The sequence below is a fragment of the Podarcis tiliguerta genome (assembly GCF_965153285.1).
Source record: "Podarcis tiliguerta genome assembly, chromosome: 18".
Classification (NCBI taxonomy): domain Eukaryota; kingdom Metazoa; phylum Chordata; class Lepidosauria; order Squamata; family Lacertidae; genus Podarcis; species Podarcis tiliguerta.
In genome coordinates, this window is record NC_139551.1 from 1,652,312 (window position 1) to 1,669,021 (window position 16,710).

At 47.8% G+C, this 16,710-nt stretch overlaps 1 protein-coding gene across 15 annotated transcripts in view; it reads right to left on the reverse strand.

Annotated features, from left to right (window-relative positions):
• Positions 1-16,710, reverse strand: part of TCF3 (transcription factor 3) — a 75,662-nt gene that overhangs the window by 26,577 nt on the left and 32,375 nt on the right. For 5 of the 15 annotated variants that reach the window (XM_083421561.1, XM_083421559.1, XM_083421569.1 and 2 more), the window contains exons 3-9: positions 16,106-16,182; positions 14,842-14,935; positions 10,928-10,986; positions 9,246-9,375; positions 5,266-5,315; positions 1,919-2,021; positions 637-776 (exon numbers count right to left, since the gene is read on the reverse strand). In XM_083421561.1, coding sequence (XP_083277687.1) covers positions 637-776; positions 1,919-2,021; positions 5,266-5,315; positions 9,246-9,375; positions 10,928-10,986; positions 14,842-14,935; positions 16,106-16,182 — 653 coding nt within the window. Of the gene's footprint in view, positions 1-636; positions 777-1,918; positions 2,022-5,265; positions 5,316-9,245; positions 9,376-10,927; positions 10,987-14,841; positions 14,939-16,105; positions 16,183-16,710 lie in introns of all 15 variants that reach the window. The other 10 variants (XM_083421558.1, XM_083421557.1, XM_083421566.1 and 7 more) reach the window with 3 other exon arrangements.

Sequence of the window (16,710 nt, forward strand, 5' to 3'; positions counted from 1 at the left end):
TCGCTGCCTCTCCGCCTGACCTAGTGAGGTTACAGGGAACCAGGCAGAGGGCCTTCTCGGTGGTGGTGCCCTCCCATCAGATGTCAAAGAAATAAACAACTATCTGACTTTTAGAAGACATCTGAAGGCAGGCCTGTTTAGGGAAGTTTTTAATGTTTGAAGTTTTATCGCATTTTTAATATTCTGTTGGGAGCCGCCAGAAACCCAGCCAGATGGGTGGGGTAAAAATAATAAATTGTTATTATTATTATTAGTAAAAGTAAAGGGACCCCTGACCATTAGGTCCAGTCGTGGCTGACTCTGGGGTTGCGGCGCTCATCTCGCTTTACTGGCCGAGGGAGCAGGCGCACAGCTTCTGGGTCATGTGGCCAGCAGAACTAAGCCGCTTCTGGCGAACCAGAGTAGTGCACGGAAACGTCGTTTACCTTCCCGCCGGAGCGGTACCTATTGATCTACTTGCACTTTGACGTGCTTTCGAACTGCTAGGTTGGCAGGAGCAGGGACCGAGCGACGGGAACTCACCCCGTCATTGCGGGGATTCGAACCGCTGACGTGATCGGCAAGCCCTAGGCTCTGTGGTTTAACCCACAGCGCCACCCGCGTCCCTATACCCGCCCCCCAAATCTGTGCCATTACCATCCTTTCGTGCTGATGAAGACTGCTGAAGTTGCCGGATTGCGGGAGAGGAGAGGATGACGCTCCCAGGATGGCCCCGTAATTAGACTGGCTGATGGAGGTTGAGGAATTCCACAAGTCCGCCGAGTTGTGAAGTCCATCTGCAAGACGAGGACAAAAAAAAGAGGGTTTCTTTTCTCCTCTCCATTAAAAAAAATAAAAATATTTATGCTTTTCAAATTTATACATTTCACTAATTTTGGAAAAAAAACATTGAATTTGGCATAGCTCACTCTTGCCCCCTAGTGTCGCATTTGTATATTGCGCTTTGCAATACGTTTATAAAGCGTTTTACTTGCAGCTGTGTAGCTGAGTCCAGAAAGAAAGAGATAGATAGAATGAAAGAGACAGAGAAACACAGAGAGACAGAGAGAGGAAGGAGAGGAAGAAATCCTCATTAAATGTTTCTTCCTCTTGTTCTCTGTGAAAATGCTTTCTTTAAAAAAAAGTTTTGAAAATTACATTGAATTTGGCATAGCTCGCTTTCGCCATCTAGTGTCGCTTTTGTGTTTTGTGCTTTGCAACACATTTAAAGTGTTTTGCTTGCAGCTGTGTAGCTGAGTCCAGAAAGAGAGAAAGAAATAAAGGGAGAGAAGGAAGGAAGGAAGGAAGGAAGGAAGGAAGGAAGGAAGGAAAGAAAGAAAGAAAGAAAGAAAGAAAGAAAGGGAAAAAGAGGATGGAGAGAAAGAAATAGAGAAAGAGAAAGAGAAAGAGAAAGAGAAAGAGAGAGAGAGAGAGAGAGAGAGAGAGAAAGAGAGGGGGGTGGGAGAAAGAAAGAGAGAGAAAGAGAGAGAAAGAGACAGAGAGGAGGGAAAGAAAGAAAGAAAGAAAGAAAGAGAGAGAGAGGGAGAGAAAGAAAGAAAGAAAGAGAGAGAGAGAGCGCAAAAGAGAAAGAGAGAGAGAAAGAAAGAAAGAGAGAGTGTGTGTGAGAGAGAAAGAGACAGAGAGGAGGGAGAGAGAGAAAGAAAGAAAGAAAGAAAGAAAGAAAGAAAGAGAGAGAGAGAGAGAGAGAGAGAAAGAAAATTGTCTTTATGGCAGATCTGGGGACCATCTGTGACCCTCCAGAGATGCTGTCGGGACTCCCAGAGCCCAGTAGGTCTTGAGGGCCGCTTTGCGTTGCAGCCCAGTAACAACTCGAGGGCCACAAATGCCTCCCCCTCCTAGGGTCAGGGTCCCCCCCCCCCGACTCAGACCAGCCTCGAACCCCCATGCTCCGGAGGCCCACCTGGCAGGGGGGTCGTACCTGGCATGTAAAAGGCTCCAGGGTAGACAGTGCTGGGGGCTTTGGAGGGGGGGTAGCTGGCCGGTTCCCTGCTGTAGTCGTCACCTGAGTTGGGTGGATATACCTGTTAAAAGAGAGAAAAACAGCCGTCACCCATTTAATCCCCAGTCGGCAGCATCTGCGGAGTGGGTGCCGAGTGCGAATCCCAACCACCTCCGGAGGAACCAGCGATTCCCGGGCAAGTTATTATTATTATTATTATGCGTCCTCCCCCCTTTTTCCCCCTAGAGGGCCAACCCAGCCAAATGAGCAAGGCATCAAGAACAATTTAAAAATTATTAATAATTGGCGGCTCGCAGATCTAATAATACAGTGGTGCCCCACAAGACGAATGCCTCGCAAGACGGAAAACCCGCTAGACGAAAAGGTTTTCCGTTTTGGAGGTGCTTCGCAGGACGAATTTCCCTATGGGCTTGCTTCGCAAGACGAAAATGTCTTGCGAGTCTTGAGATTTTTTTTCGCTCCCCACCCCCTTTTTCTAAGCCGCTAAACCGCTAATAGCCTTTTAGCAGCTAAACCGCTAATCCCTTAAGCCTTAATAGCCGCTAATAGCCGCTAAACCGCTAATGGGCTTGCTTCGCAAGACGAAAAAACCGCTAGACGAAGAGACTCACGGAACGGATTCTTTTCGTCTTGCGAGGCACCACTGTAATAATAATAATAATAATAATAATAGCTGTTTACTTGGTCGTTTTCCTATGTCGTGAAGGCTGAAATTGCAGTTCGGTGGAGCAGGGTAAAGATATTAACTGATACGCATGAAATTTCATATATAGCTATATAATCCCTAGTGTAGTAAGATAAGACCTTTGAAGGAGGCATTTTTAAAAAATAAGTTTTTCATGAACAGCCCTAATATGGATCCTTTATGCGCTCCTCATTCCTTCTTAAATCGCACCCAGGGTGTTTTTTTTTGGGGGGGGGAACCAATTCCCGGGGGGGGGGGTTGCACATTCAGAAATGACCGATTTTGAGACGCCAAAAAACCACAAAACCGAAACTGGCGTCAGGGTTTCAAAAGGAGCAGAATTTAGGCTTCTGGGAAGATTCTCAGACTCTTTTAAAATGACGTGGATCTTTCGCTCGCTTTGCATATATCACGGGGGGGGGAGTGGGGAGAACGGTTTGCTGCCCCCCCTCCAAGTTTTGCACCCATGCTAAACAGCTTTTTTTTTTTTTTTTTTAAATGCTCCTTCTTTTAAAAAACCAAACAACCCACCCAACTCAAGGGGGACGGATTTGCAGGGAACCAGGAAAATAAATAAATAATAATAAACGATTCCAAAATCGTACACCCCCCCCCCAAGTTTCGATGGCGCGAATCTTGCACCCATGCTAAACAGCCTTAAATAATTTGCCTTTTTTTTTAAACCCACCCAACTCAAGGGGGATGAATTTGCAGCGACCCAGGAACAAATAATAATAATAAACGATTCCAAAATCGTACACGCCCCCCTCCAAGTTTCGATGGCGAGAATCTTGCACCCATGCTAAACAGCCTAAATTGCTTTTTTTATAAAAAAAAACACCACACCACCCAACTCGAGGAGGGAACGGATTTGCAGGGACCCAGGAACAAATAATAATAATAAACGATTCGAAAACCGTACACACAAACACACACACACACCCTCCAAGTTCCGATCACGTTTTTTTTTTAAAGGATCTTGCACCCATGCTAAACAGCCTTTAAAAAAAATATAATATAACCTTGCATTTTATTTATTTTTAAACCACCCAACTGGAGGGGGGCGTTTTTGCAGGGAAGAAAATAAAAATACGATCTCCCCCCCCTCCCCACATTTCCCCCCCTGCAGCGTGTTCTGTGTACTGGAGCGAGAGGTGCAGGGTTTTTTTTGGGGTTGGGGGGGGTGAAGAGGGAGAAAAAAGAGAGGGGAGTCTGAGCGGGGGGGAACCGTAGCCGTCTGCAAAGAATAAGAAACCCGGCAAATTGCCTTTTCCTATAATTTGATTACATAGCAGGAGCCGGGGAGCAGAGCAGGAATAATAGCTCTGTGCCATCTGCCAGGGCTTGGCAGGCTGCCAGATTTGCAGGCAGCTGCGTGGGGCTGGGGGGGGGGCGCGAGGAGGAGGAGGAGGGGGGAGGCCCAATAAAATAAAATAAAATAAAAGAGGGTGGAGGCAGCGGGAGAGAGGGGAAAAAGAGCAGCTTCAAAAACAGGGAGGTGCAAAGGGAGAAAACCCCAATATAAGGGGAATCTGCAAACAGGACGGTGTGTTTCTGCATGCAATGTGTCGTCGTCGTCCCCCCCCCCCAAAAAAAATTCTGCAAACTGAAGCAAGGATGATTTCTTTGCGGGGAGAATAAAATAACGATGCAGTTCTCGAATTGGAGAAAGCGAATTCTTTGCAGACTTGCCTTCTGCGGTCTTTTTGGGGGTACCCCAATTGGCGATGTGTCCCCCCCCAAAAAATTATGCAAACTGAAGCAAGGATGATTCCTTTGCGGGGAGAATAAAATAACTATGCAGTTCTCGAATCGGAGAAAGGAGAATTTTCTGCAGCCATTGCCTTCTCCTGTCTTTTTTGGGGGAGCGGGATAAGATTGGGGGGGCGGTTGCGGGGCTTGAGGGTTTCATTAAGCACCCCCCTAAAAAAATGCAAAATTCTGGACATATACCCCCTTCCCCATATGCGGAAAATAAAACAGAAAACTCAGGCGCGGAGGCGTAATAATAATAATAATAATAATAATAATAATAATAACAACAACGTATACCGCCCTATCTCTCTCAGGGGGGATTGTGAGATAAAACCTCAACATTAAAAACAGAAAACGCGCCGTCGAAATAAAAACGAAAAACTAACCCAAAATAAAACACATTTCAAAGGGGACCTGGTAGAAGAGGAACGTTTTCGCCTGGCACCTAAATTGAGGGGCCAGGCAAATCTCCCCGGGGAGAGCATCTTGCAAAAGGGAGCCACCACCAAAAAGGCCCTGCTCTCGAGTTGCCCCCATACGGACCTCTCCTGGCATCTAAAAGAGATCTCAGGGTCTGGGATCCCTTGATCCATAAAGGGATCCCCACTTCCCACCTTGGTCCCGATGTAGAGCTTTAATTCTCGCCCACCCAACTTTCCCCACCAGACGCCCAAATGTCTCTGGCCGGCCCTGCCCACCGTCCACCGTTTGCAACCCGCCGGGCATTCGGTGACATCACAGAAGCCCGGCCAATGGGAGGCCCAGGCTGTTAGCGCCGCCCCTCCCTTTGACTACACGGGGGGGGAGAACCACACCCCAGTTGCGGCCGCCTTTTGCCAGAGAGTAAAACGGAAAAATGGCTTACCGAAGAGGGAAGTCCTGGAGGAACTTTCCGAACTTTTTTCGGCTGTCCGTCTGAATTTGGGGTGCGAAGAGGAAGAGGGGGGAAAAAGGGGGGGGGAGAGATTTTTTTTAAAAAAGGGTTAGCACACATAATTACAGATTTTTTTAAAGAGCAGATTAGATTTCGTAGCGCCAGGGGTGCCTTCTGCCAACCGAAGCCCCCCCAACTGTTGCACCCCAGATTTATTCATTCTTATTTCCGTATTTTTCCGTCTAGAAGACGCCCCGAAGTATAAGACACCCCTATTTTGGGGGGACTCCGGTTTAAGAAAATGGGGGGAGATACTATCTGTGTATAAGAAGAGCCCAGATTTTGAACATTATTTTAGAGTAAAAAAACACTGAAAAGTACGGTATTTTATTTATTTGCTGAATTTATAGACCGCCCTAAACACGTCTCAGGGAGATTCACAAGCAGATCTCGAAAGATTACAAAATGCATTTTGGGGTTTAAAGGGGCTGAATGTTGCTGCTCTAAATAACCTCGCCGACTTCTGTCAGAATCAGAATATTGGGGTGTTTTTTTCCGGTGTTAATATGTGCTATGGGGCTGTTCTTTTTATTCTGATGGTGCATTTTGCGTTTTTATATTCCGATTTCCTTCTGCCACGCTCAAAGTCCGATGGATTTATTACGGGCACGAGCCAAGAGGCCACGATCCGTTTCGAAAAAGGTCCCCTGAGATGTTTCGCTCTTCCAGTTATGACCACGCAGCTCGCTATTTTGGGACGGGCTGAGGGTATTTTTAGTATTCCTGGTTTCGGTGCTGTAATCTCAAGGCTTTCGCTCTCGAACTCAAGACCCGAAAGCTGCATAAAAGAGCCTCCCCTAAACATCTTGTTCTCACGGGGGGCGGGGGGCGCAACTAGATGTCCCAATGGGAACCCCCCCCCAAACTGCATACTGCTACCTGTATACAGTGGTTCCTTGGTTCCCAAACCCCGAAAGTAAGTGCTTTGGTTTTTGAACGTTTTTCGGAAGCCGGACGTCCGACGCGGCCGTTGGTTATTGTTTCCGGGGCGCCTGCGCCAATCAGAAGCTGCGCCTCGGTTTCCGAACATTTCAGAAGTCAAACGGACTTCCAGAACGGATTAAGTCTGGCGCTTTTGTTTTCGCTCTTTATTTTGCGATTTTGTTTTTGAGGCTTTTTCGATTCATTTGTTTTTGTGACTGTGCAGAACCCAGTTCAGCTACTGATTGATTGATTGTGTGAGTACAGAAATGGATAAAAGCCCCCTATCCAAACCATGACCATCACCAGTGCAGGCAAGAAAAAAATAATAATTTTAATCTTTATCATCTACAATACTGCCTTATTTATTTTATAGTACGGTACATTGATTCTTACTTTCGTTTTGTGGATCAATGGTCTCATTAGATAGTAAAATCCATGTTTGATGGCTGTTTCAGGGGTTGTTTTTAAACGTCCGGGGCGGATTAATCCGTTTTGCATGACTTTCTATGGGAGAGCAGCGTGCCTTGGTTTTGGAACACTTTGGTTTTGGAACAGACTTCCGGAATGTATTAGGTTTGAGAACCAAGGTACCTCTGCCTATCTCCAGGGGAGACAAAGGACTCTGTTGCCCCTTTCTCCCTGGGCGCTAATAATAATAATAATAATAATAATAATAATAATAATTTATTATTTAAACTCCGCCCATCTGGCTGGGTTTCCGTAGCCACTCTGGGCGGCTTCCAACAGACTATTAAAATACAATAATCTATTAAACATTAAAAGCTTCCCTAAACAGGGCTGCCTTCAGGTGTCTTCTAAAAGTCAGATAGTTGTTTATCTCCTTGACATCTGGTGGGAGGGCGTTCCACAGGGCAGGTGCCACCACTGAGAAGGCCCTCTGCCTGGTTCCCTGTAACCTCACTTCTCACAGGGAGGGAACCGCCAGAAGGCCCTCGGCAGATGGACCCAGGTGTCCGGGCAGAACGATGGGGGTGGAGACGCTCCTTCAGGTCTACTGGGCCGTTTAGGGCTTTCACGGTCAGCACCAACACTTTGAATTGTGCTCGGAAACGTCCTGGGAGCCAATGTAGGTCTTTCAAGACCGGGGTTATATGGTCTCGTGGCCGGATAGGGGCTCCGGAATCTGGGAAAGTTTTAAATATCCTTTTTTTGTGTGGCACAACCCCTTTTGGGAGACAGGTCCCCAAAAGCTCAGCCCTAAGACCCCGCAGGCCAGAGCAGGCATTTTACAGAGTGAACCTGCTCTGCGCCAGAACAGGTGGATTACATTAGTTCCAAGGCGGGGGGATGAAAGCAAAAAAGAGGGGGAGGGAAAGGGGCCGGAAATTGTGCAGGAGGGAGACCGTGGGGGGGGGGGTCGTGCAGCGTTGCGCAGGCAGAGCGGCCCCACGCCCCTTTCCAGACAGGGAATGTTCATGGGATTTTATTATTTTGTTTTTTTTAAAAAAACGGTTTTGCAAGAAAATGCCTCTTGGCTGGGGGGGCAGGGGGAGGAGGAAGGAAAAAAGGATAATAGGGCATTTTGGAAGAAAATGCGTCTTTGCTGGAGTGGGGAGAACAGGCAGAAAAAGCTAGATTTTGGGGCATTTTTCAAGAAAACGCGTCTTCGCTGGGGAGGGAAGGACAGGCAGAAAATAGCAAAGGCTGCTGCCAGTCAGAGCTGGACGAAGCGATGTTTCGACTCGGTGCAAGATGCCTGCGCTTGCCAACTTCTGGAGAATCTGGGTTGTGTTTTTATTTCCGGGACGGCAGGTTTCTAGACCTCATTGTGCAGAGAAAACGGGACTGAAAAGGGCGGCTATTGAAGGCTTGATTTATTTGGGGGTGGGGTATTGTCTGCTTCCTCGACTACTGCCGCCCCGAAATAAAGTAGAATAACTTAGGCAAGGTTTAAAAAAAAAAAAAAGGGGGGGGGAGAATGAAGCTTGCTTTTTTTTTTTTTTGCACATGGCTGAGTTCTCCAGCAAGACTCCATTCCAGAGATTCCTTTCCCGCAATGAATGCCAGATGTCTGGAAGCGGAGCGGAGCGTTTCCTGTACGCACCTCTCTCTCTGTTCTGCCCCGTAATAAATGTGGAAGGGGGGGGGGAATAAATGAAGAGCTGGGGGGTGGGGAAAGGAGAGCAGCTGCCGGTCCGTGTAGGCAATATTCAACTAGATGGGCCAATGAACAGGTCTGATTCTTGGTATCTCTAAGCAGGGTGGGAAAGGAGAGCTTCTGCCAGTCCGTGCAGGCAATATTCAGCTACATGGGCCAGTGTACAGGTCTGATTCCTTATATCTCTGAGCAGGGTGGGAAAGGAGAGGGGCTGCCGGTCCGTGCAGACAATATTCAGCTAGAGGGGCCAATGAACAGGTCTGATTCCCGGTCTCGCTAAGCAGGGTGGGAAAGCAGAGATGCTGCCAGTCCGTGCAGGCAATATTTAGCTCCATGGGCCAGTGTACAGGTCTGATTACCAGCCTCTCTAAGCAGGGTGGGAAAGGACGGCTGCTGCCAGCCTGTGCAGACAATATTCAGCTAGAGGGGCCAGTGTACAGGTCTGATTCCCGGTCTCGCTAAGAAGGGTGGGAAAGGAGAGATGCTGCCAGTACGTGCAGGCAATATTTAGCTAGATGGGCCAATGAACAGGTCTGATTCCCGGCCTCTCCAAGCAGGGTGGGAAAGGAGGGATGCTGCCAGTCCGTGCAGGCAATATTCAGCTAGATGGGCCAATGAACAGGTCTGATTCCCGGCCTCTCTAAGCAGGGTGGGAAAGGAGAGCGGCTGCCGGTCCGTGCAGGCAATATTTAGCTAGATGGGCCAATGAACAGGTCTGATTCCCGGCCTCTCCAAGCAGGATGGGAAAGGAGGGCTGCTGCCAGCCCGTGCAGGCAATATTCAGCTACAAGGGCCAATGAACAGGTCTGATTCCCGGTCTCGCTAAGAAGGGTGGGAAAGGAGAGATGCTGCCGGTCCGTGCACGTACCTATGCTGCTGTCTGCCCCTCTCCGGCGAGGGTTGTTGGCGTACGGGTAATATTGCGAGCTGCCCTTGACCCCCGTCGGCGACAATGCGCTGGGGCTCGAAATCCCCATTTCGCCAGGCAGGAAGCCGGGCTGCGGGGACGAGAGAGAGAGAGGAAGACAACAGTGTCCGTGAAAAAAAGGGAATAATAATAATTAATAATAATAATAATAATAATAATAATTAAACCCCGCCCATCTGGCTGGGTTTCCCCAGCCACTCTGAGCAGCTTCCAACAAAACACTAAAATACAATAACCTATTAAACATTAAAAGCTTCCCTAAACAGGGCTGCCTTCAGATGTCTTCTAAAAGTTTGGTAGTTATTTTTCTCCTTGACATCTGATGGGAGGGTGTTCCACAGGGCGGGCGCCACTACCGAGAAGGCCCTCTGCTTGGTTCCCTGTAACCTCACTTCTCGCAGGGAGGGAACCGCCAGAAGGCCCTCGGGAGATGGACCCCGGTGTCCGGGCAGAACGATGGGGGTGGAGACGCTCCTTCAGGTCTACTGGGCCGTTTAGGGCTTTCAAGGTCAGCAGCAACACTTTGAATTGTGCTCGGAAACGTCCTGGGAGCCAATGTAGGTCTTTCAGGACTGGTGTTATATGGTTTCAGCAGCCGCTCCCAGTTCCCAGTCTAGCTGCCGTATTCTGGATTAGTTGTAGTTTCTGGGTCACCTTCAAAGGTAGCCCCACGTAGAGCGCATTCCAGTAGTCCAAGCGGGAGATAACTAGAGCACGCACCACTCTGGCCAGACAGTCTGCGGGCAGGGAGGGTCTCATCCTGCGTACCAGATAGAGCTGCCCTGGACACAGAACTGACCTGCGCCTCCATGGACAGCTGTGAGTCCAAAATGACCCCCAGGCTGCGCACCTGGTCCTTCGGGGGCACAGTTGTGGCCTGGTTGTGGGTGCGAGAGAAGCAGCCAGGTAGCATATGCCATTGTGCGACCCACGGCTCGGCTTCAGAGAAAGCCTAGTTTCAGCTTCCCCCTGAAACCATGAGGACTAGCGCCTTTGGGGAGAAGCGGAAAGTTGCTCTCAGTGCAGAGCTATAGGGGCAGCCTTGCTGCTGCTGCGTTCGGATAATGCACCCCATCTTCGCTCCCCCTCCCCACGCCTCCTCCCTGCAAACAAGCCCCCCCCAAACCCCACACAGAAACACAGAACGTTAAAACCCGCCGCTGGCATTTATGCACCTCCGCTTTTAAAAATTAAACTGCACCGAGGAGCCGGTCCCCACGCAGCTGTTTCGGAAACGCAACGCCGGGGGAAACCGCTGTGGGTTTTTAGGCAGCGTCTTGGTTGGAGGGAGAGAGAGTACAGGATTGTGAAGTCGGGAAGGGTCCTACAAAGGTCATCCAGCCCAACCCGCTGCTTTCTAAAAAGGAGCAAGGAAATCTGATTTCTCGGGTGCAAAGGCATCTTGGAGTTGGGAGTTTTCTCCACAAACCGCTGGGGGGTCTCGCAGCCGAGCGAAACCTCCACATCCTGCAGCAGTCTACCTGCATAAATACCCGCAAATATCCAAGCCTTTCTGCCATTCGCTGGCGGGCTCTGGGAAACAAAACGCCTGCCAAGATCCGTACCGGCAAAACACCGAACAGCAAGAGGAGATATTGGATAAGTTAAGGAATTTTGCTCACCTGGTTCAAAGCCGGCATGTCTCTTCCGAATGGGTAGGCGCCTCTTTCTGTGCCTTTCCCTGGAGATAAGAAGAAGAGGGAAGGAAAGAAGAGTCTGTGAGCACCCAAAACCAGGGGGCTGGATTGCATGACCTCACGATGGGGTGAGCTCCCGTTGCTCGGTCCCTGCTCCTGCCCACCTAGCAGTTCGAAAGCACCTCAAAGTGCAAGTAGATAAGTAGGTACCACTCCGGCGGGAAGGTAAACGGCGTTTCCGTGTGCTGCTCTGGTTTGCCAGAAGTGGCTTAGTCCTGCTGGACACATGACCCGGAAGCTGGACGCCGGCTCCCTCGGCCAATAAAGCGAGATGAGCGCCGCAACCCCAGAGTCGGTCGCGACTGGACCTAATGGTCAGGGTCCCTTTACCTTTACCTTACTAACAAACAAGTAAACTGGCAAAAATGTAATATCGCTTAGGAATGCCGTACGGCCGTAATTCCCCAGACGTAGCCAGGATCCGTCCGCCGAAAATGGTGTCTGGGTGGAATTGTTCCGAAAAGCGGGAGAAAACCCGGTAATAGGGATCGGAATCGCTGACTTTTATTTTTTGGCGATGTCCCTTTAAAAAAAAGGGGTGTGTGTGTGTAAAAAAACTTCATTTTTCTTTTGGAGATTTTGCAAAAATAAAACCACGCAAACAAACGTTGAAATACGGCCACCCTATGCTTTTCCCTGACGCCCACATTCCCCGACTCTCTGGAGAGGCTTAGCGTTAAGTCAGCAAGAGGTCGTGGGGTTGCAGGGCAAAATCTTTTAACTGACCTAATTCCCCCCGCCTCTGTCAAAGCGGTTTAGGAGCTAAATTTGCCACGCGGAGGACGGCCTCTCGCAGGGCCCCCCCTTATTTCTCTTTCCTCTCTGCGCAAAAAAATGAACGCCGCCGGCTTTCGTCACCAGATCTTGGGCCTAAATCGCCTCTGCCTGGTGAGAGAACCGTGAGTTTTCCCCTTATTTATTTTCTCACACACATACACACAGCACCAGGGTTAAGGCTAAACCGTGGTTAAGAAAAGCAGGCGCAAAACCCAGAGCTGACGCATTTGCCCAGGGTCCCAGGGACCAGAACGAAAAATGTCTGAACATCTCTCTCTCTCTCTGTCCCTCTCTATACCAGCTAAACCATGGTTAAGAAAAGCAGGTGCAAAAATCCAAACCTAAACCGTGGTTAAGAAAAGCAGGTGGAAAGCCCAGAGCTGACCCATTTGCTCAGGGTCCCAGGGACCAGAATGAAAAATGTCTGGACATCTCTCTCTCTTTCTCTCTCTCTCCCCCAGCTAAACCATGGTTAAGAAAAGCAGGTGCAAAAATCCAATGCTAAACCGCGGTTGAGAAAAGCAGGCTCAAAGCCCAGAGCTGACCCATTTGCCCAGGGTCCCAGGGACCAGAACGAAAAATGTCTGAACATCTCTCTCTCTCTCTCTCCCCCCAGCTAAACCATGGTTAATGTCTGAACATCTATTACATTACAACAACAACCAGGGTTAAGGCTAAACCGTGGTTAATAAAAGCAGGCGCAAAGCCCAGAGCTGACGCATTTGCCCAGGGTCCCAGGGACCAGAACGAAAAATGTCTGGACATCTCTCTCTCTCTCTCTCTCTCTTTCTCTCTCTCTCTCTCCTCCGCTACCAGCTAAACCATGGTTAAGAAAAGCAGGCACAAAAATCCAAAGCTAAACCGCGGTTCAGAAAAGCAGCCGCAAAACCCAGAGCTAATGCATTTGCTCAGGGTCCCAGGGACCGGAATGAAAAATGTCTGAACATCTCTCTCTCTCTCTCTCTCTCTCTCTCTCTCTCTCCCGCTACCAGCTAAACCATGGTTAAGAAAAGCAGGCACAAAAATCCAAAGCTAAACCGCGGTTCAGAAAAGCAGCCGCAAAACCCAGAGCTGATGCATTTGCTCAGGGTCCCAGGGACCGGAACGAAAAATGTCCGGATCATCTGAATATCTATTTTTAAAAACCAAACCAAACCAGGGTTAACGCTAAACCGCGGTTAAGAAAAGTAGGCGCAAAACCCACAGCCGACACGTTTGCCCGAGGTTCCAGGAAGCAGAACGGCTCCAATAATTCAGGCACGTCCAACAGGTAGACTGTGATCTATCGGTAGATCACGGGACGTCTGTGGCAGATCACTAGTAGATCGCTGGCTCCTCAAGCGCAACAACTTTAACCCCTAAAAACAGGGTTTTCCTTGCTAAAAAAAGCTCAGCAACTGTGATCCCTGAACACCCCAAAAAAGGGGTAGATCTCTGCCAGTTTTGAACTCTGTGAGTAGATCGCGGTCTCTTGGGTATTGGCCACCCCTGCAATAACTGTATTAAAAATGCAATTTTTTTGGGGGGGGGAAGTGGCAAGAGAGGAAGGAGGCGAGATAAAGTGGAAGAGATTAAAGGCAGCGATTGGGGGGAGGCCGGGTGTGTGTGTCTTGGTCAGCCTGAACCGATTAAAAACCATTGTCCAATACGCTAGCGGCTCACAACGCCAGCTAGATTAGCAGGCCGGGTCTTTTCGGAAAAGGAGTTAATTGCTAGAAATAACGATCCACCCGGGGCTTATCGGCTCCCAGACTAGTTAACCGCTATTCGCGACCCCCCCACACAATAAAATAAAACCCAAAATTCGTTTGCAGGTATGCAATTTTGCAAAAGGGAGCCGAGATCAATGGAGATTGGATTGGCATCTATTTATTTATCGATGCGGGTGAATTAACAGACACCCCCCCCTCGGCCTTCCCTCTTTCTCTCCCCCCCCAAAAAACACCCGGATTAGCGGGGATTAGCAGAGACTCAGACTCAAGAGGGGGGGCGTTTCGGAAGAGCAGGATGCAAACTGTTGCGGTCGGTCAAAGGTGGCTCCCCCAAAAAAATTCACTTTGGGGTTCCCCCTTAGGGCGGTTCATAAAAAATTGTGGGTTTTTTATATATATTAAACTCCTGCTTCAAAAGTCTTATTTTACTACACTAGGGATTATATAGCTATATCTGAAATTCCATGCATATCAGTTAATATCTTGACCCCCCCTCCACTGAACTGAAATTTTGGCCTTTACGACATAGGGAAACAGTCAAGTAAACATCTATTTTTGTGGAGGGGGGGTCAAGATATTAACTGATATGCATGGAAATTCCAGATATAGCTATATAATCCCCAGGGTAGTAAGAGAAGACCTTTGGAGCAGGTATTTTCAATAAAAAGTTTATTATGAGCCACCCTATTAAAATAATTAAATGAAATTAAATGAAATTTTATTATTATTGAATTGATTTTAGAATGAATTGATTTTAGAATGTATTTCAATTAATGGATTATGATTTTATGTTATTTTTACTGATGTTAGCCGCTCTGAGCCTGGCTTCGGCTGGGGAGGGCGGGATATAAATAAATTATTATTATTATTATTTTATTATTCCCCGTCTTTGTGGACCGCACCCATGTGGTTTAGAGGTTAGGGTGGCAGACTAGGACGCGGGTTCGAATCCCAAAAGTCAAGCCGTTCGGCCACATCCCTCCCGGCTCTGTGTGTGAAAGCAGCCGCCCCGGTACTAAAAAAGCTCGTTCCGGCACTCGGCGCATGCTCAGAGGCACCCTTGTTCTCCCATTCTGCACGCAAAGCGAAACGCAGAGCCGATCCAGCACACCCGAAGCGACCGCCCTCGGCAACCCCGAACACAGAAAGCTAGATCTGGCCTGTGCCGCTCGCTGCCCCAAATGTCCCATTGACTTTAGTGGTGTCAGCACTGGCTGGCAGCAGCTACTGCTGCGAAAAATAAAGTTTGGGACACCCCAGCGGACATCTAGCCCACCCCGCATTGTGATGCACCTCCGGCGAGAAATTTGGGAACAGGGAGCTTTTCCCCGCCAATGCAGCGGCTCTCACCTACGATCCCGGACCCCAGGAATGATGACGAAGATAGGCTATTATGGGATGGGAGATCTCTGTGCTCGCCGTAGTGGGAGCCCTCGCCGTAGCCCTGCTGGAAGAAGGAGAAAGAAAATATTGTAGGAGCAGGTCCTTAAAAAACAAAAGCGACAGGGTGGGTAAAAATCAATGGTTAAAAAAATAAATAAATCAGATTTTTAAAAAATTTAAATCAGATTTTTAAAATAAAATAATGCTCTTTTTGGGGGAGGGGAGATTTTCTATTTAAGTTGCATTATACAGTGGTGCCCCGCAAGACGAATGCCTCGCAAGACGGAAAACCCGCAAGACGAAAGGGTTTTCCGTTTGCAGAGGCGCTTCGCAGGACGAATTTCCCTATGGGCTTGCTTCGCAAGACGAAAAATGACGAAAAATTGCTCCAAAACCCCTTATTTTGAATTAGCAAAACCGCTAATCCCCCACCCCTTAAAAAGCCGTTTTTAGCCCTTAAATCGCCAATAGCGCTAATAGCGCTACTCCGTCAATGGGCTTGCTTCGCAAGACGAAAAAACCGCAAGACGAAAAGACCCGCGGAACGGATTCTTTTCGTCTTGCGAGGCACCACTGTAGTCCAAAGGCTACAAGGAAATAAGGATTTGTTTTAAGCTTTTCATGCCTGCTAAAACTCAGCCTAAGTTTATTATTATTATTGTTGTTGTTTTCATTCTAAGGTATAATCGTTTAACCACATCAGTTAACAAACATATGCTACAAAGTTACTGTTTTAGTTAACTAAATTGTCCAAATTGTTATTCACGAAACGATTATTTTTCTCCTTCCAATAAAGTACAGCAGAAAAAGTCGTCTGAATACACACAGTTAACTCATCAAACCTCGCCATAATTTCACAATTATCTGCCTTCTGTATTGCTAATCGAATCACCAAATCAGTAAATTTTTGATAGAACTGTAAAAACGACTCTGGAAATTTATTCTTCCCAAAATGAAACCTCCATCCGGTTGTCAGTATTAAGAGCAGACCAGCAAGGCTGAGTCTTTCTGTAAAGAAAATTGATTTAAATCAAGTCTTACTGACTAGTGATTTGACCTTTTCTTCCTATTCTTTTTATATTGTGTTGTTGTTTTATTACTATGGCTGACTCAAATAAAGATTCATTCATTCAATTGCATGCACCCTTATTTGCAACCCCCCCCTCTCAAAAGGCAAGAGATTATTATTAATTTTTGCTCTATTTCAAAGTGGTTTTCTAATTATCCTTACCCTGACTTGGTCAAAAGTGGAGTTGTTCTGATCTCCAGCTGCCCAGGAGCCAGAGGCCGGCCGCTCGTCCAAACCTGCTGGAGAAGGGGAGTGGAAATAAAAATTAAACCAGCCCAGAAAATTATTATTATTATTATTTAAAGGAATCAGCTTTGATAAGCAGTCCCATCACACAAAGCCAGCGTTCTCCTGAAGCTGAAAGCACTTTCCTTCCACAAACAGAGCAATATTTGGATGTTTAAGAGAGAATAAAGACTTTTTCCTGTTTTGCAATGTTCCCATGCAGAACTGGATGATAGATTTTTAAATTCCATCATGGGATGGGATTGCATGCAGAAAGTTAGGGTGTCAGGATGAGGAAAAGGTTCTGTTTTGCGTTTAAACGACAGAGAAGAGGGGAGAGGCGGAGTGGGGAAAACGGCGAACTTCCCATCTTTAGTTAAATCCATATTATTTTCAGTAGCCTTCTGAAAAAACAACACACGAAACAAAATATTGGAGGGGCGGAGTTGCCCCACACTTAATTTGGTTAAACTGAATTATTGTTATGGTTCCAGTGGTTTCGTATTCCCCCAGAAACAGACCCTATTGGCCCACGCCCTGGG